This window comes from Pristis pectinata, chromosome 2 (assembly GCF_009764475.1).
Source record: "Pristis pectinata isolate sPriPec2 chromosome 2, sPriPec2.1.pri, whole genome shotgun sequence".
Taxonomy (NCBI): Eukaryota; Metazoa; Chordata; class Chondrichthyes; order Rhinopristiformes; family Pristidae; genus Pristis; species Pristis pectinata.
Genome location: NC_067406.1, coordinates 30,839,825 through 30,863,996, shown reverse-complemented (window position 1 = coordinate 30,863,996; position 24,172 = coordinate 30,839,825). Strand labels below are relative to the sequence as shown.

The 24,172-nt window shown below is 38.8% G+C and overlaps 2 protein-coding genes and 1 long non-coding RNA gene across 6 annotated transcripts in view; 1 reads left to right on the top strand and 2 right to left on the bottom strand.

Moving 5' to 3' along the window:
- The window catches only part of onecut2 (one cut homeobox 2), a 28,483-nt gene extending 25,022 nt beyond the window's left edge, over nucleotides 1-3,461 (bottom strand). For both annotated transcript variants that reach the window (XR_007958496.1, XM_052042705.1), the window contains exon 1: nucleotides 2,050-3,461. Coding sequence is in view for 1 of the 2 variants with exons in the window: in XM_052042705.1 (XP_051898665.1) it covers nucleotides 2,050-3,157 (1,108 nt within the window). In the remaining variant the exon portion in view is untranslated. The remainder of the gene's footprint in view (nucleotides 1-2,049) is intronic.
- Nucleotides 3,462-3,742: 281 nt separating this feature from the next.
- On the top strand, nucleotides 3,743-18,362 carry LOC127584965 (uncharacterized). The gene is made up of 3 exons (XR_007958450.1): nucleotides 3,743-3,822; nucleotides 17,076-17,133; nucleotides 18,227-18,362. It is a non-coding gene; the product is annotated as an uncharacterized LOC127584965 (long non-coding RNA).
- st8sia3 (ST8 alpha-N-acetyl-neuraminide alpha-2,8-sialyltransferase 3) lies at nucleotides 14,612-23,397 on the bottom strand. 3 transcript variants are annotated; one of them, XM_052042023.1, is made up of 5 exons: nucleotides 23,321-23,397; nucleotides 22,832-23,062; nucleotides 19,253-19,375; nucleotides 18,199-18,756; nucleotides 14,612-16,276 (listed from the first exon to the last, which is right to left on the bottom strand). In XM_052042023.1, the coding sequence occupies exons 2-5, from the start codon at nucleotides 23,008-23,010 to the stop codon at nucleotides 15,991-15,993; spliced, it is 1,146 nt and encodes a 381-aa protein (XP_051897983.1). In that variant the 5' UTR covers nucleotides 23,011-23,062; nucleotides 23,321-23,397; the 3' UTR covers nucleotides 14,612-15,990. The 3 variants fall into 3 exon arrangements, with proteins under 3 accessions (XP_051897983.1, XP_051897994.1, XP_051897973.1); XM_052042034.1 differs by lacking the exon at nucleotides 23,321-23,397 and adding an exon at nucleotides 23,245-23,256; XM_052042013.1 differs by lacking the exon at nucleotides 23,321-23,397 and having other exon boundaries at nucleotides 22,832-23,199.
- Between the last annotated feature and the right edge of the window lie 775 nt (nucleotides 23,398-24,172).

Here is a 24,172-nt window from a genome sequence, read left to right as displayed (position 1 = left end):
CTCATCAGCTTTATCGATTGAATGTATTTTAATTCTAGTAATGTTATACCTGCCAATTTGACAACTTGTAATCTCAAATACTTCAACATGATTATTGGCAAGGCGATGCTTATGCCATTTAAAAAATAACTTGATTCCGAATTTTGTAAGGCCCCAAATGAAAATCTATCAGATTGCTTGTAGTTTTATAAATGTAGATCCTAATCAATTGGGAAGTTGTGTGAAAAGTGAAAGCATAAACGTAGCTTAAAAGAAAAGAATGTCAGTAAAATGGAACAATTTCGGCAGACATGCGCCGCGTTTCTCAGGTTCGGTGAGCAGGGATATACTTTTTCCATTAAGTGCAGAGAAAAGCCAAGTTTAATAGGAAAAGTAATTACAACAATTACGCCACGTGACCTTGGTTTACGCCATCGTCCCTGATTTGTTTAAACGGATATTGACATCAGCGATGAAAACAAACATGTTTGTAATAAATGGTGGTAATAGATCATATAAAATGGACGCAATATAAAGTTTATATTTCCCCGTTAAAAAATGTAAAATATTGTATGGCCCCGTGCTGTCATTTTCTCTCATTTATATTGCAATATATCGAGGTATCACTGAATGCCCAATATAAGAAAAGTATTTTCTAAATCTTCATATTTATTATTAAGATTACCTCAGGTAGTGAGATAAATATATGAATCGAGCTAAGCAATGCGATAGGTGTTGTTCCCATTGTCCTTTTGAGTTGCGAAGGTTAAATTATCAGTCTTGACGCCGTATTTATCTGAACAATTACATTTAGGGAACACAAAAATATTTCTGCACATATATGCCTAAATAAAATTAATTCACTGAAAGAAGCTCTTCCGAAGTGATTAGCGATTACTTTCAGGATAAACATCTCAAAATTGCATGTAGTGAGTATCAAAGAAGATTTTAGAACAATGCAATGAATAATCTTCAAAATGCAAGATTTAATTACATAATGTTAAGTGGTCCCTAACTGCAGCTAAATGACCTACACAACAGGAATTAGCTCGGGTTGAGCGGCCGAAGCAGCCGCCAGAGGGCGGAAAAGCAATTCTACCAATTACCAAAAAGCACTGAAGCTCGTTCACCCAGTGCAGAATCGCTGGGATTCTCCACAACAAAACGACCGTTTACTTATAGTGCTGCACCATCTCACCTATTTGTTTAAATACATGCAAAAGAGCTCAATGCCTGACACTCAACAACCGCTATCCCTTAAACATGAAACCACATTTCAGTTCATTCTTGGTTACCTATTAAAGATCAAACATTGCACCACCAGTAAGTAGCACAATTCTGCCTAAAAACAATCACATTTTAGAGGAATAAACCATTGCGTTTGAGAACCAGCTAAGTGCTGCACACTTATTAGAAATCGGTGGGATTGCTTATGCCCAATTCAAAGCTGGCAATGAGCAAGGACAGACAAGAATGGTCTGAGTAAAGTCCTCACGGATTTTATTCCTTGCGGATCTCTAAAAACGGGGCTGAAGTTAATGTTAATAAAAGGAATAAAGGCTGCTTTATTACAAAGGAGACACAGGCAATTCTGGCCCTGATGTGGGCATACAGGCCGGCAGTACGTAAGGATTTGGAGAGTGAAACTGCGAATTTGTTTGGTGTCTATCAAGCAAGGGAAAAAATGCATTTGAACCCGGCATTAATTGAATGGTAATCAGATATTGATGCCCGACCACGTTACTATTGTGGGTGTGTCGTTTCGTTAAGGGAATACTGAATTGTCTCATCATAGAGCTATTGTGCGAGCTCTCGACCAAGGAGAGACCTCAACGAGTTCTGCGGTGGTTGTAGTGGGGGAACAAAAAGGGGAAAATGTATGGGTCTTCCTATAACACTGGTATGGTTGCCTCTAATCACAAAGAAAGACAGTAGCCCCTTGTCGATGAAACACGGTGTGGCTCCAATAACAACGGCAGTTTTTTTTTGGTCCATTTGCACCATTTCTGTCTATTTACCACCAATTCTCACGATACAATGTCAATGTGCATGCATCACCCCCCGGTTTACCTGCGAGCCTTAAGGCTGACATTCTCTGGAACTCAGGCTCCTGCAGCCATTTCCACATCCGCCTGAAGGTCTCCCGTCCCGATTTAAGTTTACTCCAAGGCTTGGGGTTTCTTAAAAGGTCAGAGAGGGTTCCCTGCGAACGGCACAGCACCCTCTGAGCGAAGATCGCCTGCGGTATGCTGTAGCGTTTGAGTTCCGCTGTGATCCTTTGTGCTACTTCTTTGGTATTAATTTCTTCCAGCTGGCCCGAGCTGGTGGTCTGCGAGCCGGAGGAGGACGGAGGCCGATCGCGGCTTGAAGCCAACACGGGCCCGTGAGACTGATGGTGACTTGAGTGACCGTGGTGGTGATGGTGATGCATGCCGTTCAAATGGGGCATCATTCCCGCCGACGGGGCGCCGAGACCCCGAGATAGGTGCTGGTCCCCTCTGGCCAGCATGGCCGGGTGGGCTTCGAAGTTTGGGCTGAGCATCTTGTCGTGACTGTTGGACCCGTAGCCCTGGATGCCCTGATGACTGTTGTGGATGGAAGCCAGGCCATTTCCGAGAGGGTTGCTGGACAGAGGAGAGAGGTTCTGAGTCATCCCGGGCATGTCCTTGTGGTAGGGGCTGTAGAGATTGTTCATGGCAGCGGGCAACCCCCTTTCATCCCGCATCAGGGTAAAGCTCCCGCTCACGTTGCCCGCGAGTCGCTGGTGGTGATGGTGGTGGTGGTGATGATGGTGGTGGTGAGGGTGGTGGAACTTATCCGAGACGGTGGATATAGGAGGCAGGGGCTGGAGTGGTGTGAGTGTGGTATAGGTGCTGCTCATGCCCATGCCAGGCGGAGACTCGCAGGACATGCTCATTGCCGGGTGCAGCGGGATAGAGAGCTCCGGCCGGTAGTCCCCAGTCCCATCCAGGATGGAGGCCATGCTGGATACCATTGCAGATCTGGTCGTCAGTTCCCGATGAGCCGCTGAAACTGCCTGCCGCTGCTGGCTGTTCATTAGATCGCCCGTGGATTGCTCATGGCTTATTCCACCATGCAAATTCCCAATGCTGTCCATTGTAATCTCCGGGTTCATGGCATATACCTCTTTGGCTATACATCTATACGCGTTGTTCATTCAGTCCATTAACGATTATAATTATTTTTCTTTTGGCTTGGTAAATCAAGGGATTTTCTTGCTACATATATATGCATGTATAGATGAGAGTATATACACACATACATACATATAAACACATATATATGTCAAAAAAGAAAAGAAAGACAAAAATGTTAAGGCCTCACGGGTTGCAAAGATCACCGATAACTCTCAGGCGGGTCAGTGCTGTTTCTCGCCATGTCCGAGCCTGTCCTCCTCCTACGTCGACTGTTTAGACAGCTGGAGCCAGCCCTAGACGCATTCGCTCCTGGTTCAACCTAAATTGCTAACGTAAAGGGTGGCGGGTGTTTCTGACGGACACCAGTCCAGAGCGTATGAGAGGCTCTCGCTCCCTCTTCAATCTGCCTGGGTGGAAAGACCTGAGGATGGGTTATCCAATGGTGGCGGTGGGGGGCGGGATGTCCGTTATCAGGTTAGATTGACGGGTTGTGTACAATCGGCCTCTCGCAACCCCCAGCTTCCTCCCCACACCCCCCCCCCCCACATCTCCAACCAAATCCACACCCCCTGAGCACCCCCCTCCCCACCCCAACACCAGCACCACAACCTTCCACGCGAGCCCGCATCACCGCGCCAACGACCTGAGCATTTTTTTCCAAGCAATATTAACTTCCGGGTTCTAAGTAAGTCAGTGTTTTCTTATCCTCTTCCAATACTTGTCTTCTTACTGATCAGGCAGGCCATCCAATTCGAAATATTTTTTGAGATTCTAAAAGAAGTATTGATTTTTTTAAAATTATGAATTTATTTTGTTTAAATTGACAATCGTTGCAATTGAAATTATATTAACTCATTCAAATACAAGGTGAAAGCCAGGTATTAATATTTGTCTGGAGGTCACTTTAATTATTTGTTTCTGCTGAAAAATATTTTGATTGATATTTAAAAGCTTGGACATATATTTACGGCTTCTGATTGCGGTGTAATCAAAGATGGTTCAACAGAGGTCTCTCCTTTCGGAAATATCCAAGTTATGTTCAACCAAAACCATGAAAATCACAGTTAATTTAATGCAATGCGCCCCTGTTTAAAAAAAACTTAGATCGATTACTTTTAGTTGCGTGGGGACCATAATATGTCACCTCGAATGTATACCATAACGCATCCCCAAAACAATCTCCGCATTTTATAGCATTTTGTGTTAATTAATGGATAAAATTCCCTTCTCTATTGTAAATATATAAGCAACTATTTTTAATAATGTCTGGAGACATGACGGCGCACCACAGTTCTGAGGAATCAATTCGGTCTAATCGCTTACTTCCAACGTTCGGTCTGATAGTTACTGACAACAACTCACCACGAAATATTAAACAAAAATACCCAATAAGCTTTCTGATTAAAAAAACACATTGAACGTTTATATTTATTGTAGAGGACACAGGTCTGGTTTTGATTTTCGTTATTTTTTAATAAAGTTGACACGCAGAAAGCTTCTGTTAGAAAAGCATTTTCGGCTGCATATAAATCATGTAAGTTACAGTGGGATATCAGATAAGCCCTAAATGACGAAGTAACATCTTACTGATAATCTGCAAATCTCGACTGGACACGAAAATGAGTGTCGCACAAATATAAAATATAAGACATTTTTATATTTAGGCACAATTATTATTGATGATTAAGAGAAAATAGTACTTTTAAAATATGTGTTATGAGAAATTATTTTAATGCATTATGTTAGTTGGTTTATTTTTTACAGGTTTCGCACAAAACGTGCAGAGTATTATTTCATCTACCCTTTTTCCTCTAGGTTTTGACTTTGCAGGGAAGGTGGGGAGGTTGCGCAGATGTGCCCATTGTTTGGGGGGCAGTAATTAAGGACAGGGGCTGGAAAAGAGCTTGAAACGCGTGACCTAGTTTCTTTTGATCGTCTGTCAAAGAGCAGCGGGGTCTGACGGATAAATATCCCTCCCCTGACTTTCAGCTGTTAGCAAACTTATAAGAAACTGGGGAAGTTGTAAGGAGTACTTGTTCCGTTTCGAGGATTGATCTGCGGCAATCGAACATTTTATCTGTTCTGAAAAAGATTTCAGTGCCGCTTGTTGTACGGCTGACGTCAGTCACGGTGTTAGACTTACTTAAAAATCACGCGCTATAGAAGAGAAGACATCTTGCGACGCTCTAAGTTTTTATAATGAACCCCACTGCAGCAGTTTATTAGCTGTGCCACCGTGCTGTACGCACAAGTGTTTCTGTGGCTAAGTAAGGGTAAAGATTTAGATCTGACAGTGTCATTATATAAGCCTACACATTTCAAGATGTACATCACATTAATTTATCACTGAGGAATAATGTTTGTCAATTGTGGTATTTTAACGGTGTAAACAATTAGATTGCTGAGTTTTAATTATCGTTATGCTAAAAGTAAAAGATTGTCCCTTTTAACCGAATAACTTATTTTCAGACCCCCCTATCATGTTCTCATGTTAAAATATTTTCTCCTCCTTTCTTCACACTCTTCTTTCTCTTTCTGTCTATTCCCCTGACTTCCTCTACTGTTTTCTCATTCTCCACATTTCTTTTCTCTGCACTATCTTCTTATCTTTAGTTTCAAAAAGCTCCCGCCACCACCTCTCCCCCCCTCTCTCTCTCAATTTCGATACATTTCTTCTCGATTCCCTCTCTACATTTTTCTTGCTTCATATTCTGTATTCTTTCCTCCCTCTCTATATTAACCTGTCTTGCATTTTCTTTCCACGTTGTCCATTCTACCTTTACGTTCTCCATTCTTCCTAGGTATTCTACTCTAAACTCTCTCACTATCCATTCCCACCTCCTTCTCTATATTTCTCCCTTTCTCTTTCGTCACATTATCTCATTTGTTTTCCTAATTATCCATCTCACTGTTCATCTCATTCGCTCTCCTGCGTCCTCTCTCTGTATTTTATGCACAGCGGTCTCAAACAGAGCGTGATCTTATAGATTGGGATGAAAACGTCAGCGCTGTTAGCATAAATAGGTTTCCGATGCGGTTAATGTGAGCACTCAACTCGCTGTATTTATTATTTGTAATATAACTTTATATCTCATGGTTTGTTAGCGTACTTTGATATGAAGTGAAAAATTAGCATACGGCCAATAAAGTTCGATTTGTTTAAATAATCAATCCATAAAATGAAAATGCCCCCTTTATGTTGGCTATAGGCTTAACAATAAATTACCAGCACGGCTGAATTGTTTCCAGAGATTGTCATGATTAATATAACCGTTTCAAATACAAAGTCCTGTTTAATAAAATGTTGTCAAGCAGTGGCAATATATAGAAAAGAGAAAACGGTAAATATGGAAATCTAAAGGAAGGAGAACAGGAAGTGCTGGGGATAAATAACAGGTCAGTCAACATCTGAAAGGGAAACGGTTAATATCTCAGGTGGGTTGCTTCAATCAAAAGATCTAAATGATACAAAACAGTAAGATTATTGCTGGGACAAACTTACTATTTGTTTTAAATGTTCAAGTAAATAAACAACTGATCATTATCAAAGCACATTTTTGACACAGTAATATGCTTCTTCGTAAAATCGCCATTAGACTGATTAATTTTCCACATTTACTTGAGGCCTCAATTGCGTTGTATGAAATACCTTACTCGAAGTCTGACTGTAGCACATTTAAAAGCTGATTAAAATATCTTTTTGCGAAAGTTCTAATTACAATTTATTTCAATTATAGTTTTGCCTAATTTGAGCGTTAACAGCACTGAGACTTGCGTTAGAGAAGAATGCCTTAAAGTTAAAAACAAAATGAATGCTTGTGGGTCGATCTGAAATGTTTTATTTGGTTCTCTACAAACCATCTGGCATGTGAGTGCAATGGGTATTGATTGAGCTCAGTTTGCCGCAGACCCCATGCCAGCGTTACTTACAAACAGTCAGCCCATATATGCATCTGTGTGCTAGCACCGCCATGAAGAACTAAAAATAAGGCAGCCCAAACTGTACGAACAGGTCTGTGGTAAGTGCATGGTGTTCCTTTGCAATCATACTTTAAAGTGTAACATCGCTCGATCTAATTGGCCTACGCTTTCTCGAAGCAAACTATTTATATTAATTGATTAACATTGCTGCTCGATGGTGATCATTTAAAATTATCACAGTAGATAATACAGCTCCTAAATAAAACAACTGTCCTTTAAAGTGAAAACATTTGCGATAAAAACGGGATAGAACATATATTGTGTAAGATACGCCAAATGTGAATTTTAACTGTTGTGTTATCTGATGTACGCGTGTTTTGAGGGAATAAAGCAAACCTTCCTTTTCCAATCTGACTAAAGTCGAACGCGCGTTTTATTAAATAAAATATATCTATTTAACTTCTTATGTGTCTAGAATCTTATTTGTATTTTGCCCTGCTGCTCAGAGAACATGATATGTGTGCTTCATTCAGCAAACATTGAAAGTGCAGGACAACTTTTCACGGTCAGGACCCTCAACCTCTCATTCTACTTTTCCTTTTAATCAGTAACGCGTAAACGATAACAGATAGAAAAAAAACATGTTTCAAATCGATTACTCTTGCAAATTCTTTCTGTCAACTGTAGTGTTCTATTCCTCAGTATTCCCAACTAATTTCTGGTTAAAAGGAAGTATTTTATTATCTGTAATAAAATCACATATAACTGATCATTTCCTTACTTAAATTGGCGATGGAGAACTCTTAAGTCGTTAAAGAAAATACAAAATAGCCAAGGCCAAAGTTTATTTTATTATTTCATTAGTAATAAGATATTTACATATGCCTTATTAGATCAAGATAACACTGTTTAGTCCTCAAAGTGATTGACATTCTTGACGTTTTTGAGTTTCCCCCCAAATATACGTAAAATAAATGATGTTGTTTTACGTGTTTCATTGCTCATTAATTGCAAAGGCAGATGACTGGGATTTCTACGGTTGCAGTTCTAAACTTTTCATTTCCAGGGCTGAAAAAAAGTCATTGTTAAAAGGTCAAGCAATGGAGACAATATTTGGCGTGAGGTACCTTTGTTGCAAGGCAGCTACGCATAAAATCTTTTTATTGTTCCTTACAAAAGGACGCACACGTTGCAGTTGATTTGGTCTGAATGCAAAGCTGTATTACATCTGGAGCTGCAGTGTCAAAGAGTGACTTGCCATGTGTGCCTTTAAAATTTAATCTCGGTAAACGTTTTATATGCTAGCGAGATTCACTCAGCTCAAAATGAAACGTTTGCGGTTGTTCAGTTTCTCTAATGTTTGACTGATCTACTATTACATCAAAAAAGTATTCGCGGAAAAGTTCATTCTCCACTGCCCATTCTCTTCTTTCTAGAAATTATCTAAATCTTGATATTATTGTTTTGTTGCATTTTACGTTTCAGTGAGTAGTGGATTAAAATAGACATCTGAAACATTGCAACCAAGTTTAAAAAGCTTACATATAGGTTTCCTAATAATACCGAATTATAAACAAACCGTTTCAATTATTAACCAACTTCAAGAAAGTTATTAAAGCAAAATTTCACTTGAGCACTGCATCTGTGGTGTAAAAGTTAGGTCATTAACAATCACTTAAACATCCTTGGTAATATATTAAACGACCCTTTGTTTTTAATGCGTGGGTTGTGGCATCATCATGGTTACATGTTATATTCCGCAATTATTTTCTATTTTTTTAAAATTTAATAATGGCTGGTTATATGCAAGGCATTGTTGAAAGAAACTGGCCGAAGTGGACGAACTACTATTAACTACTCCAGCCTACTTTCCAACTAATGTACTCCGTATTATACGTAAGAATCTTCCAAAGTGTTTGAACCTTCACGCCTAATCGTAAGAGTATGTTCAGATTATTCACATCTCAAACTTCTACGATTGTTCCACATGATTTAGGTTTGGCATTACATAACTGAAATTGTCATAACGTTGGTGCTCGGCACTCATTTACCTGCATTACCACAGTGCAACATGACCCCGGCACACCAAAAGAATGCAATGGAGCTTGATTATTGTCATCTTTATTCAGTGCGCATAGTTGAGCATACGGTAATATTATCCGTAGTAGCTGTTTCAATGATATTTCCACTCCTCAAGACACCAAGCAGCCCTGCACAGAAGCCGCAAAATTCACAGCGTGGTTGACATGTTCTTATTAGATTAATGGAAAACCAAATAGAACCAAAGAACGATCCGCTGGGTTAGTCTGTAAGGTCTCGTGGACCCCCCAGAGTTAATACAAAAGATTTTGGTAAACTTTGACGCTTTCCACGCTGGTTGGACTTTATTGGCCTCGTAGAATTAAATCAACCTCTGCTTAAAACTCTTTTGAGATCAATCTTCGACATCGCTGAGCATTTCGGAAGCTCAGTGCAAAGATTGCGGTTTGAACGCATTATAAACTTCCAAGATAATTAATTGCTTTGCCTGCCGAAACATTATAAATAGTTACCTTTGGTGGGAAGAATGACAGAGCAACTGTAATGTCGAGCTTTTAAATGTTAGCTTGTTCCTCCATGTTAATGCAATTATCTCATCAGTAACGTTGTAATTAAACGCACCAAGAGATTGTTTAAAAACAATTAACAGAAGACCCAGTACGAATTTTTCCGCAAACTATTTGTATAATTGGGCTCGTCTCCTAAATTAATACATTTATATTTAAATGAAAAACAAAACGCCATTGCTTAGAAAAGGGCAATAAGAGAAAGTCAAAATTAGATTGAGAAAAGCTGTACGATTTAGTCGCTTTCGTTCATTTTCATTTTTAATCATCGTATTATTTTATAGACTCAGCCTCCATAAATTTCGTTTGATTGGTTAACGCCCGAAGCAATACTTGTTTTAATCATAAGTTTTGATTTTATCTTATCGATTAACGTGTAGGACAGATGGAATTTTCAAAATAGAGAGGAGTTGCAGTTCTTTCATAGCCTAGCACCAACCGGCTCTGTTATTTTCAATGAACTTGCTTTTATCTAACAGGTTTAGTGATGTTGCGGTTAATATTATTCAAGAACATCGTCCAGAAACTGGTAAAAAAAAGATTGCAACGTCGAAAACAGAGCTGAATTTACAATGAAAAACATTTGACCAAGTTTTGTCGTGGATTCTGATGTTGTTAATTAACGTGTAATATACTGCAAATTGTTTTAAGGACTCTTTAAATGTCCTTAACTAATCCAAATTGAGCCAATTTCTTTGCAAGATATCAAAGAAGATTTTGAGAGTTAACCCAGGTCTACCCTCACGCTGTCCTTTAGCCGCTGTATTTAATTATTCGTATTACCTATTGTAATAATTAACGCGTACTCGTCCAGGGGAAAATAGCCGGTAACTCTTTTTTTTACTTTTTTTCCCTAATCTATTTTCAGATTAAATTTGAAAACTTTTACCCGCGTCAGGGATTTGGCAGGGAAACTAATCTACAGAAGCAAAATGCTAAGAAATGGGCCAACATGGATCAGTTTCGTTTAAGGAGCTTTTACCACTGCATGTTAGGTTTCAGATTAGTTATTTTAGAGTAATTATGCTATACTGTCAAGTAAGAAAGTTTCTCATTGGAAAATCCTATTCGTTGGTTATCGCATATACGACCATGGTAGAATTCACGAAATAATCCAGTTTTGTGTGGCACTCCAGTTTATTTCTGAAGTTTGTTCTGAAAATGGTAAATACTAATAACAATTTACGCATAGGCCATTTATGGATTACATTTATTAAAAGAGTCAACACGCTTACATGATATGTACGTTAATGTAGTATTCCTACACTGAATGCAAGTATATATCAAAATTAATTCACATAACCCTAACGAATTTACCTAATTTAAATGATTGTGAACCTAACCAATCTAAATTTACGTAACGAAATTTTGACTCCGTGTATAGTTAATGCATTTAATAGTGATAGATCACTGAAATATAAAATGCGTATGTAAGTCTAGTAAATAGGTGCATTAAAATAATTTAAGGTATCAAACAATACCGTACTAAATTGGTAACGCGCTAATTTAACCCAGATTTCTCCATTATTTTTGATCCAACATCTAGCAAGTGTTTCTCCACAAAATCATTTTCAAAAGGTAACTTGAAAAAAGAGAAGTCGATTTTTTATTTAATTATTTTTTCTCTTGTGAGTATGGGAAAGGTACACATCCATGTTTATCTGTAGATTGTGGTATCATTTAGCACACAATGCAGGTAATTGAGTCGTGAATCTTCAATCCTCAATGTAAACTTTCAGAATAAACAACGAATTTATTAAGTACAATTTGTGTTACTTTACACATCAGTGACCAGATTACTGGATTACTGAACACTTTCGAAATGTGCCTTATATGGTGCATCTTTATTTTACCATCACACTGAAATTGAGAGGTAGTACGTGAAAGTACTAACTCTTTCTAACCCGAACGGTATTCTAAAGTTCAGTTTACCTATTCGCTGGCTGGAATACAGACAAATTCATGTTGATTGAAAACGTGTAATAACTGAGATACAATTCATCATTTCTTCCTGTAACTAAAGGTGATTCCAAAGTTTAAAATAAACGTAATACTTTTTACTTTAATAACTTAGAAGTTATCTTTGTGGCACGTTTGCACCTGGAAGTTGTTCGAGAGGCGGGTAATAGTCATAATTTAGGATTAATTATGGTACTTAGAAGCTGATTCCACGTATATTAATGGCTGCTGAGAATTTAGTGGATGCGTCATCTACCATTCACACTAAATAAATAAGCATGGGTGCTTTAGTTAGTTGCTGGACAATACTGAATAAATTACTCACTCCTTTCTCGGTGCTAAACTTGAATGGTAATACCTCTCGCCAGGGTCTATTTCGCCAGCATGCCTTAATTCTCCTTATTCAACAACTGATGTCAATAGGGAATGTAAGATGCGCTATTCGCCCACTTACCGATGCCTGCCAACATACTCTAGGTTCAAACTGTTCCAGTGCTAGTTTGTGCGCTCACACGGAGTGCTAATGAATCGCAGTGAAAGTGATTGGACCTTAAACCATATTCTACCGAGGCGAGTGACCCTACCAATGCGTAGAGTGCGTGTTGTCCAGATGAAGCCGGTTCTTGATATAATTCAAATTGCTGCAAATTATTTATCACCAGTAAATCATCTGTTCAACCGTCTGAAAACATATGCGAACGAGTTTGCTACACACGATAAAACGTTCTTTCAGCTGTTTTTTTCCCTTTCGCATTGCGAAATGGAGAAACCGTAACCTTACTGTCCGTATTCTTCTTCTTAAAATAGAGCAGTTAATCAAAATACACACATTTATTAACATGTTTCATTGCTAAATGTTTGCTAATATCCTGCCTGTGACGTCTGCTAGTTTTTAGAAAATGTTTTCTCATACACCTGTCTATATTTTGTGCTGGTTTAGAAGTAGCACAATCACTAGCATAATAATAATTATTTAAATAATAACATGGAGTAGAACCGGGTCTTTACAAAACGCTGGTAAATGTGCAAACAAGGCTTGCAGATTTTTTTTCACATAAACTTTCAGACGCCGAGTTGAATCAATACACGTAGAGCGTATTTGAATTGTTCGTACTTTGATAAAAGCAAACTGTTCTTGTCGTTGGTGTTTTTTGATGTTGTTGGTGCTGGAATACTGTATTTGTATTGATTATGTAATTGGCCACGTTTCACAGTTTCTAGAAAAAAATTGAAATGTTCCACAAATATTTTTGATAGAATGCAAGGAAAATGTGTCATAGTTACGGGTTTGGCACCTTGCTTTTGTGTTGTATGCAAGGAACGTGCGCCTGGAGACTGGCAATGGAGTTGCAGGCGGAAATCTTTTTAATAACATACAATTTTTAAAAAAAATGCGGTAGGCTCAGTGATATTAATTATACCTGAGTGAAAACAACAGTCAGCTGAAATTTAAATGTATTGCAGAATAAATACCATTAAAGATGCTCAAAGAACTTTAAGATACGATTGCATGCTATTAAACGATATTAATAAGAAAATACTATCTAGTTTTTCCACAAAACTGGATAGTATTTTTATTGATACGTCTGTGCACTGACCACATTACATCTCCAAATCACAAAATTAGTAGTTTATAAGAACGTGAGAAATAGGAGCTGTAGGCCATTCGGCCCTTTGACTCTGTTCCGCCATGCAATATCACGGCTGAATTACTTTAATTCGACTTCCCTACTCCCTCTCCAAATCCCTAAATCCCCTAAATATACAAATATCTATCGATATCTGCCTTGAACATATTCGAGGACTAAACATCCACTGTTACCCTGCATGGAGAACTCCAAAGATTCACAACTATCCAAGTTAAGCAACTTCTTATTCAGTCTAAAATAGTCAAGTCCTTATTCTGAGATTGTGTTCATTAGTTGTTAGCAAGGAAGATCCGCTCCTGCCACCCCACCCTCCTCTCCTTAGTTTCGCCTTTCATCTTAAACTCCAGGTAATGTGGGTGTAGTCTGGTCAATGCCCTCAGTCGAGGAAACGGTCTTCATTATAAGCATACTGAGGTCAAGAATATCCTTATTTAGATTACGAATCTGTGTAGTGGCTCAATTGTGGTGTCGCTAAAGTCCTTTATAATTGCAGCGAGTTTGTGGTATGTTTTAATCCAACTGTAATAAAGCCTGACGTATCATTTGTTCTCGCAATTCCTTTGCTGCAGCCCCATGCGAGTTTCACTTTTGGCTCTACCAAAGGACACGTGCGTTTATCTGAAGACCACAATTCCAGATCCCTTCACTCTTTAAAGGGTATTCTGCTTTTCCATTTTCCCTATCAAAGTGGATAACCAGATGCCGCTACATTACTGCCACGTTCTTGCTCCACCGCATCATCTGCCTCTATCTGTCTAAATACATTCGGTCCTTTCACTTAAATCGTGGAATTAAGGCCTTATATGAAAACATTTCCGAAGGCCAGTAGACTGATACGAAATTAAAATAAACATTTATCTTCAATATATAGAATCGCATTCATCTTTCCGGATGAACTTGGTAAAGTTTAAAAAAGGCTTTACTTTTGTAGCCGTTATCAACCAGACGCCACATTCCCCAATTTACCATAAACATCGCCATGCAGAATGGCGGCCTTTAAACCTAACACGTGTTCTTTATTTCGAAGAAAGCTCAGTTACTTAACGCCAACGTCATGCATATACTCGTTGTGGCCACATTCTTTTCGTTTAGTTCAAGTAGACCGGCCTGGTCAAATTCATAGCGCTGCAAGAAGCTGAAGCCAGTTAACTAGTCCAACTGCTCCTGAAGAAAAGTTGGATTCTTCATAATACAAAAAAATACAAAGTGACACAACTTTTTGTGATGTTTTAAGCAGAGCTTTCTTAATACATTACGACCAATGAGAACGCAAAACGCTTTTAAAAATTTTTATACATTTAACATCAATCCCTCAAGCCAGTAAAACAACGTTCTCATATAAGTTAACAAGTAATTTAATATAGATGAACATTCGCAAGCATGGGAAAGTATATAGAGACTTGAATCAACAAAATTATTCAATTTCCCAATACAGCAGAGCATAGAGTTCTTATTGAAAATTCTGCGTTAACGCGGCGGCAGAGGCATATAGCAACATTGAGGTTGGCAACCTAGCCAAAGTATTCAATGCATCTTCAAAACTTATTTGATCTCTTTTGAAGCGGTGAAATAAATATTTTGTTTTAAAATACCGGTACAAAAGTAGTACATTTACCATCTATTTGATGATTAAGAAAAATGCGAAACATACGTACAAAAGACTAACATGTCCACTTTGACAACGATATTCGATATAAATAGGAGTTGAAAGATATTACGTTTTATTTATGGAAATGCTTAAATAAACTATTATTTTGCAATCCTCTAACATTCTACTATTGACGACCGCGTCCTTCAAATCTAACGTGAAGCATCACTTCCCACTGTATTTTGTTCAGAGATTTGTCGAGGCGGCTAATAAAATGATTGCATGCTCTTTTGTTTGAACTGTTGTCTCTAGTAATATTATGTATAAGGGATTGCATTTCATTTTTCATTCCTCGGCTTGTTAAATCAGCCAGAGCACACGGAGTCGATGTTAAAACGCAAGGAATTAGTCTGAAAATTTTAAAATTAAAAAAAAATCAAGAGGGTTACAACTACAATTAATTGTAGTAACCTTGTGCAGGCAATATCAAACGTGCAGACTGTGGCTTTTTATTATTTGCTTCCTGACAGGTGATAGGTCAGACCGAGCGAAATCACTCGGATTTATTTCTCATTTTCATATTTCCACCATTCTTTAAGACAATTAGAACAGTTTGAGCATTGGCATTTTTTGTAAATTCATTCACGGACGTGGACATCGTTGGCAAGGGCGACATTTATTGTCTATTCTTAATTTGTTTGGGTTTTGTAGCTAACACATTAGGCCTAAATAATTCTTAAGCCTACACTACCATCAGTGGAGTGGCGCGGCCGGCCACTGCTGATACGACCATCGCATTTTGTCCCGCCACTGTTCACGGTAATGCGGCTTCTCCCGTCAGTGAATAACCATGTATAAACGGATCCTTATAATTCAATACATTCATTTGTGTATGTAAAGGAAAGCCTCAAAATTCACGTCTAAGCGCTTCTGACTACTTTGAAATACAAAATACATGTTTGCTACCACAGTGCACGAAATTTCATGAACAAGTCAGGCCCACAGTGTTGGAATTAATTTGTGATGTGTTCCACATAGCGTCGCCAAGAGAGAGCCTACGCATTGGGTACATAATGCGTTTGAAACATAAATTGAACAAGAATGGGAAAACATACTTCAAAAGCATCACATTAAGAGGCACAAGGTGAAAGGGTCAGTTTCGTCAAGCCCTCAGTGTGTAGTTTGAACAACAGCTTGAATTCTGCTGGAAGTTGATGGGACTCTTGCCACTTGGTAGTGAACTTTGTTCCCTTTTTGTCATAGTAGTGATATGGCAGTTCTTTTCCCGTGTTGGGATCCCATGCGAAAGGCCAAAATCCGTACAAATGAATCTCTTCGCAAATGGCAGAAGCCAACGTATACATCAGGATGCCCGTGCTTAAGCGCTTTGGGGACAGCTGTTTGGTTTTCCAGTATCTGTTTAACAGTAAAACAGCAAAATGTTCACAAAACTGTTTTCGATTAAAAAACATCGACATATCGCGGATTTCTTTCTCGAAAAATATAGCCCCTTCGTATAAATGCCCTGCTTCTCTCTTCTTCTCAAGTATTGTCTTTCGATTTGTCTTCCACTCTTTTCTGTAAGCCTTTCAGTACTTTTTTCTTAGTGTTTCTTGGTGTCTGCAACCTTAGACTCTTTGCGCGACCTTCTCCCGCCTCCTGTCTTCTTACATAGGCAATTATATAATCTATATACAAGATGCGCACTCGGGCATTCGTATATAGGCTGTACGTCTACAGCATGCCTAATACCCCGATTATTTCTGTATGGTTCCATCTATGCTTTCTTTCTAGTTATTCTATTCTTAACAAATTCCACTTCTACATATTTCCACCTTCTTTCATGGAGGCCTGGAGATAGATTGGAATTCCGATCTTCTGGTAAATGTAAGTGTAACAATTTCTCTGTCGGCATATGCAGTGCTACAGCGAGGTAGATGTGAACATAGTTTGGGAAGGAATGGAAAGCCACAGGTAGAACTTAGGTTAGCAGGGATGAGGGTCATGGGGCAAAACCTGGGGCTAGGATTGCGTTTGGGATTTCAATTCGGAGCGTAAGGAACCTGGCATCTGCGGTTCTATCTCATCACGGACAAAAAGGTTAGCTCAATGTTCTGATGGGGGTCATCGACCTGAGCGTTAACTCTTGTTTTTCTCTTCACAAAATGGTGTCTGATCTGCTGAGTATTTCTAACACTTTCTGTTTTTATTTCAGAATTCCCGCATCTGCAGTTTTGGTTTGCTTTTCGATGAACTTGAATACATTGGATTAGGTAAGCGAGAGGTTGGTTGGACAGTGCTAGTTGGGAAGGTGGGAGATTCCAGCTCAGCAGTTGAGGGCTAAGGTTCTGATAATCACATGGCTTGAGACAATTTGATCTCCAGTATATGTTTGTCAGCAACAGATACATCAATTATATGTACATAGGGAATAGATCGTTTATTCCAATATTATAAATTGCTATGGCATTTCATAATGCTAAATAATTAACATGAAAAATGCTAATAGATAACTAAACTATAAACATACCTTATACGTAAATATAAATGGTTTATACGTAAATATATAACATTAAAATACTATCAATCCAATTACTATAACTAATTCTGCTAATTTCCAGAGGGATTATTAATAAATACTGAGAAGTTGAAAGCTTTCAATATTCACAACTGAAACTGCCCGAGAATGGGGATAGTAATGGACTTTGGTTTGACTTGTGCCAATCAAAGTGGTGAGTGACCAGGAACAAATGTAAATCTCGTTCTTTAAAATGGCGGAAATCGATAACTCCAGAAAAGTGAAGATAGCAGGGCCTCACAAGTTACTTAGGATATATGGGATGCGTGGGAAACAATTGGTTGGAAAGAATACTACCGGAGATGGTCAAATATTCCAAAAAGGTGGCGAACTGGATTCAAGCACATGGCTTGAAACCATTCTGGGCAGCAATACTAATCAATAAATCGGTAGGAGCGTGTATTTGAGGTCATGTGTCACAAAAGAACAGTTGGAAGATTGCCATTTTCAGGTGCCCTTTCGTGTTTTTTATTTGGAATTATTTCTAAAGGTGGTAACGATGTTATAATTTTAACTTTGAGGGTTATAAGTGAAGCGAGCCAAGGGGTATCGTGGTAACATTTTGTTCGGTCTACGGATTTTGTAGAATGATATAATTGGATATTGCGAAGATAATCAAATGATCAAATGAAAACAAGTACAGAAGTGTAACTAATGAAAACCAAGAACGTCAATTAATGAAATAAAAAACATAGTATACACTTGTTATTCACAAATATGTGCACTACTGACATGGAAAAGTTCCTTACACCTTACTTACTTATTGATATGTTGCATTATGTTCCCAGGCCAGGCCAACTGGACCTTCAGTTGCGCTCTGTGTTCAATAAAAAAATCTACCAACGTTCTTGTTACGGGAGCAGAAGTGTGAAAGAAAAAAGCAGGGATCCAAAGAATGGCTCCATCCAGCTTTTTAAGATTTAGGAAAAACTTATTTCGATCTTGAATTGTTAATAGGTTGTTGTAGTACTTTTCAAGAATACTTGGGTTGAAGGTTGTGAGATTCGTTTTTTTTCCAACATCATTTTCGAAAGTTTCAGTCGGTGCGAAGTTGCAACGGAACACGAAATCGGACTTATCAATGTCAGCTCCACAACTGCTTCCCGTTAGAATCCCACTGTTCCCAACAACTGCACAAGTGTTGTAGTGCATTTTTAATATAGGGGGCACCTCGGGAAGTAATGATCGGAAACCATTGCTTACAGAAAAAACGTATTTGTGATTGGAATAGTCATAGTGCAGCAACTGTCCAACTCGCACGTTTTTCTTAATCAATGTGAAATTTTTAAAAACATCGACATAGCGACTGATATCTTTCCTAAAGCAAAATAAAAAGAGAACGAATTAGTTCAGTTCATTCACGCCTATGGACTTGAATTGCAAAAATAAGTTTCTACGTCTAATAAAATCATTTTCTGTGAAAGCAAGGTTTCACTTGCAGAGAGGAGATCGGATAAAAACATATTGAAAGGGAAAATATATCTTGATTAAAATGTTATAAGTTTGAAATTGGGATCCTTACTGACATGACCATATCATCAGCCATTAAGATTCAGCTGATCATTTTCTTTCAATTTCGCACAATACCTTAAGCTTTATCATTTTGTATCATACCATAACAATATCAGATCTCCGATTGTATTTGTAGGCTGCCCTTTCATGGAAGGAATGAGTGGTGGGAGGCAAGGGCTTGGCAAGGATCCATTTTACACGCTTGAAATAAAGTGGGGAAGTCTTGAAATATGACTAAAGAGAAACGAAGTCTGACTCTGGCAGTTCAGCCACCCTCAGACATTTAAACTTTGTAGATATACCTTTGCTGTAAAAAGGAAGTTACGTTGAAAGTCCACTTTGCAAGTTTGTTGCGGATATTGTTGCTACGGCCACTTCCAACTGGCAAAAATGCAGGATCCAGAAACTTCAAAGCGAACTGTGACCTGCAAAAAAAGTCACCAAAGTTTAATTCGCATTGACCATTACCTCACTATGGCTTCATCAGCATCAGAAAGCTCAAGAATTCAAACTCATTTTCTGCATCTCAACACATCATGATAGAGACTTTTTATTAATATCTTAAAAAGATTACCCGGTCTGATGGGGATATTTATATTTAAACTGAGCAGTTGTTTCTGTCAGAAACTCACTCGTCTTTCCCCTCCGGCACATGACATGTAAATTCTTGTTGCTTTTCTTATCACACAACAATGCCTTTTCCTAGATGAATGTACTCCTTAGATTCTAATTTCTAATTTACGACTGTGTAATCATGGGGACTCCTCTCTATCCTTTCACAACCAAGTGTTTGTTGCAAGAAGGTAAAAAGAAAGCTAAGGATGAATAAGGCTGCTCAGTTGATCAGAGCTCTGATACTCCGGCGCACTTCCACTTTCACCAAGTATATTCTGGAAGCCTCGAATCTTATTGACTCTTTCAGGTGTCTAGATTAAACCAAACATTTTCGTCAATTATTTACAAAATCTCTTAAATGTAGTAATTTTAATCTACGTCTTCTGGTGGTACCAACTCAATAACTTTTAAACATTCTGGTTCACATTATTCGACTGAAGTGTTTTTTTTAAACAGTGCCTTTTTATTTATACTGGAGTATAAATTTCTTCAGTCTTCCCCAAGGTGTTTTCCTTTGTACATTATCAACATTTGCATTCCTGGCAAAGGTTGTTTTTTTTTGTATACACTCTAATATATGTGCCTTACAAAATTTCTTCACCAAAACGTTCCTACCAGTCTATCTCCATGGCCTTGGTAGTTTTGGAATGCACAGGTCTGATGATATATTCCAAAATTTTATTAAATTTTGTAAATTTATTTCTGCACTGTTCAACAATTCATACTTACCCCTTTCCCTCAGAACTTCCTGGAATCTGTTAGAGCTCTCATGAATATTTTCTATTTAGGGTTATCCAGCTTTTCCCCCAGTCCTGAGTACTGCTCTAGCTTTCCAAATTTTGTCATTTTATTGCAGTGTTTTGTGTGGCTCAGGAATGGAGGTAAACAGTGTTCTCAAAGTCCAAATCAATGTAGATCCACTACCTATTTTATTTCCAATTATGTCTGATAATTCCAAAGGTTGTATCAAAAGGATATTTTCCTCTGGATCTATATTAGCTGTTTCTCATTTATCTTTGCTGTACAGATACTTCACCCCAAAAATTTCATAATTTGATTGTTTGTGATGTTCAGATAATAGCCCTGAAGTTGCCCACATCAGATTTGTCTCCTTTTAAAAATGTTGCTAACCTGTAATTCTTAAACTTTCTCAGCTGCATTCATTGTTTGACATTTTAACTTTTCTGGTCTTCATTGTTGCCATGCAGATGTTGACCTGCTTGTGAGTGTTATTAATGTGTTGACTTTTGAGCGCAAAGTTCAGGACTGCATTACAGCTGTGACTATGACAGGGAACTGCCGTATTTCATTGGTTGTTGAAAGTTTTGGATTGAACCAAGGTTGTGAAAGATGCAATGTAAGTGTGAGGCTAGGTTTCTTATGGACCATTGAGTTGAATAGTGCTCATGCTATGTTAATTTAGCCAGCTTAAAAAAATAGATTTAATATTATCCAATGCATTTCTATTCTTGACCAATAACCAACAGAACATCATCTATTCTGTTAATGGGGTTGTTAATTTTAAAATAAGTTGTTTTTATTCAGAAAAATAATCAGAACAAATTGAACTACTCAGCAGGTCAGCCAGTATTTGTGGAGGGTGTAAGCCTGATTGGTTCAGCCTGATGATCTTTCATTAGAATAGCAGTTTAGGTGAAGGTCATCAACTTGAAAGTTAACTCTTTCTCTCCAAAAATGCTGCCTTATCTGCTGAGTAGTCCAATGATTTCTGTTCTTATTTCAGAACTGTGGTATTTTGCCTTTGATCTTTGATTTATTTTCTTGGCTTTGATTAAATATTTATCTCCAGATGAATTTTCCTTTTCCTTAGAAGACAGCAAGGGTGGGTTGCCTCAATTCCGACTCTTTGACCAAACCTGCCCCAGTCCAAAAGGCCCCTATTCCTCTTCTGTACTAATTTTGCACAGCCCTCAATTTCCTAATTTTTCCAAAGGAACACTATCTACCTTGTCTAAAGCTCTTTACCTTTATGACCATTCTAAGTCCTACAGTTTTGATCACTTATTCTAATAACTATCATTTTTGGCTGAATACGCTCCTATGAACCAACATGGGATCTTTTACTGAAGGTGGTTAAAGGAGTCTTCACTCTTAGTCAGCACTAAGGCCACATTGCAACAGACAAACAGTGAAATGAGTTTGAGAAGATGTATTATACTATTTTAGTTCCAACAATTTTCCGCAAACTGTTGTCTGGAAAACTTAAAATTTCCTTAGTATGCATCAGCACAAAGAATTGCCAATGCAATATTGTGGCATGATTTAAAAAAAACTGCATGGTCTTAGCAAAGATACAAAATTTTCTGGAATTGTTCCCGGAAATTAATTGCACTCTGTAAAAGATTTATCAATGCCAATTATGTTTTTAAGGGACGTGCTCATTACGTATGATGATCCCCACTCTATGTTTTCTCCTTTTCCATTTGCATCAACTTCAAGTCAATTTTCCACAAGTTCTTTCAAGCACGAGAGTATAGCTTTCTAATACCTGCAATATTGCAGCATTGGCACGAACCAACGTGTTTTTTCCCTCAGGTACAGCCACTGGCTATATCTGATGGCACAATAAAACCCGGTTAATTGCCCCGTTGTTTATATACATGCTCTCACACATCCACGTCAACAAAAGCAACACGGAAGCATGTGCCGCCTCTCCCCTCCTCCACCCCACTTAAGCCACGGACCATCATCAGGAAGATGCTGTGGGAAGTGGTCAAAATGCAGGACCCCAGCGGTGAGCGATGCGGCTTCAGGAACACCGCCGGGAAGCTGTGCGGAGAGCGGCTGCTAGCTGCACATCCGAAGACTACAATTCGTTTATCCCCCCCCCCCACCCCCCAACATCTGGCATTACCCCCTCCCCCACCTCCCCAACATGGGATTTTACATGATTCGACGCGGGGGCGGGGAATGGATCTAAAATATGCCGACTCAATAGTATTGTCTGATTGGGTGGGGAGAGAGATTGAACATGTCAGGATCATAACACACATCAGATGCAGCGTGCCTGCGCTGCTGCACGGGCCTTCAAACAATATGATCACTGCTTTCTGCAAAAAAAAATAAATGATGCAGACTTTGTGCGTGTGTGAGGAGGGGGGAGGGGGTTGAAGGTTAATCCAATGGCCAATCGATTGCAAAACAAGGCGGGCATCGGGGCTGCATCTGATAAAACGTATAATTGTCCACAGATTTACGGCTGACTTTGATCCAACATTTTTTATAAAGGCGTTTTTTTTACTCACCGAAATCCACTGTGTAACATGTACATTCTAGGGCCCGCCGAGCCCAGATACCTCGGGGTAGCGAAGAGGTTGTCCTTTTTGAGTGAGACATAGCTGATCAATGATAGAATTAGGAGAGCGACGCTTAACATCACCAAACCCAGCACACTCGCCATACGAACCATTCTGCAAATCCTCATAGTGCAGCAGCTCAACAGTAAAACGACAGCAGACCCATATCTGTTCGCTTATCTTAACAAGAGAGGGGGGAAAAAGAAAAAAAAAAGTAAGTCGATTATATTAACAATCTATTGTTCTGGTTTAAATATGTGAAATAAAAATGGACGGAGTCGAAATTCTGCAATGCAGAAGTGGTAGGTGGTTGCGTTGGTGATACGTCGCGTTGCTCTATGGTACCCCCACACTCCACATACACACTGCACCAGCGCTGCTTCCATCTATGCCCCGGCTGCAAGCTAAATGTGACTGGAATAGTGCTCCTCTACTTACCCGACGAGCCTAAGGTTTTCATTAATAAACTCGAAGCAAATGCCTGACTGCATGCTGTACAACAAGACAAGGTTCTGCTTGTTGTTATTTCAACTACTTTGGCAATGTTTCAAATAAAAAAAAGACAATAAAGCAATTGGCCCTGGCTCGCCGTTAAGAAAGAAAGAGACAGATAATTTCTGTTGGGAGAATAGTGGGTTTGGCGAACAGCAAAGAAGCCTGTGAAAAATGTCAAGAAGACCAAAGTTAGGGCAAGGGCAGATAGATGGCAGTTGCAATTTAAAGTAGTCATGTATGAGGTAATTTACCCCACACGCTCAGAATATTTTCTTTGTGCATTCACCCATTCGTTATATAAAGGAATGGGAGAATGCACAAAGAAAATATTCTAAGTGTCTGGGGCAAAAGAAAGATGGAATCAATTCACCTGCCCTCGCCATGCCTCAGTGAATCCAACTTCTAAATCTCTCATTCATGCTTCCCATTTTGCACCCTCTATAAACCTAAGATCAACCATAACGTGTTTCCTATCATGCAACAAATCCTAGCCACCCATTATTCTGTGTTTACTGATCTATGTTGGTTCCCAGTACAGCAATATCTCAGTCTTAAAATTTTCATCCTTGTGTTCGAATTCCCCCGTGGCATCATCTTCCCTCTCCCCCTTTAGGTTTATGAACCTCCTCAGGCATTAAAACCCTTTCAAAGCCTCTCTAGCTGCTGCCCAGCCCCAGTTTTTTGCCTTACCATCAGCACCTCTACCTACTGCAATCAGTAGCCAGAAGAGTACAACAGTTTAGAACATAGAACATAGAAGAATTACAGCACAATTCAGGCCCTTCGGCCCATAAA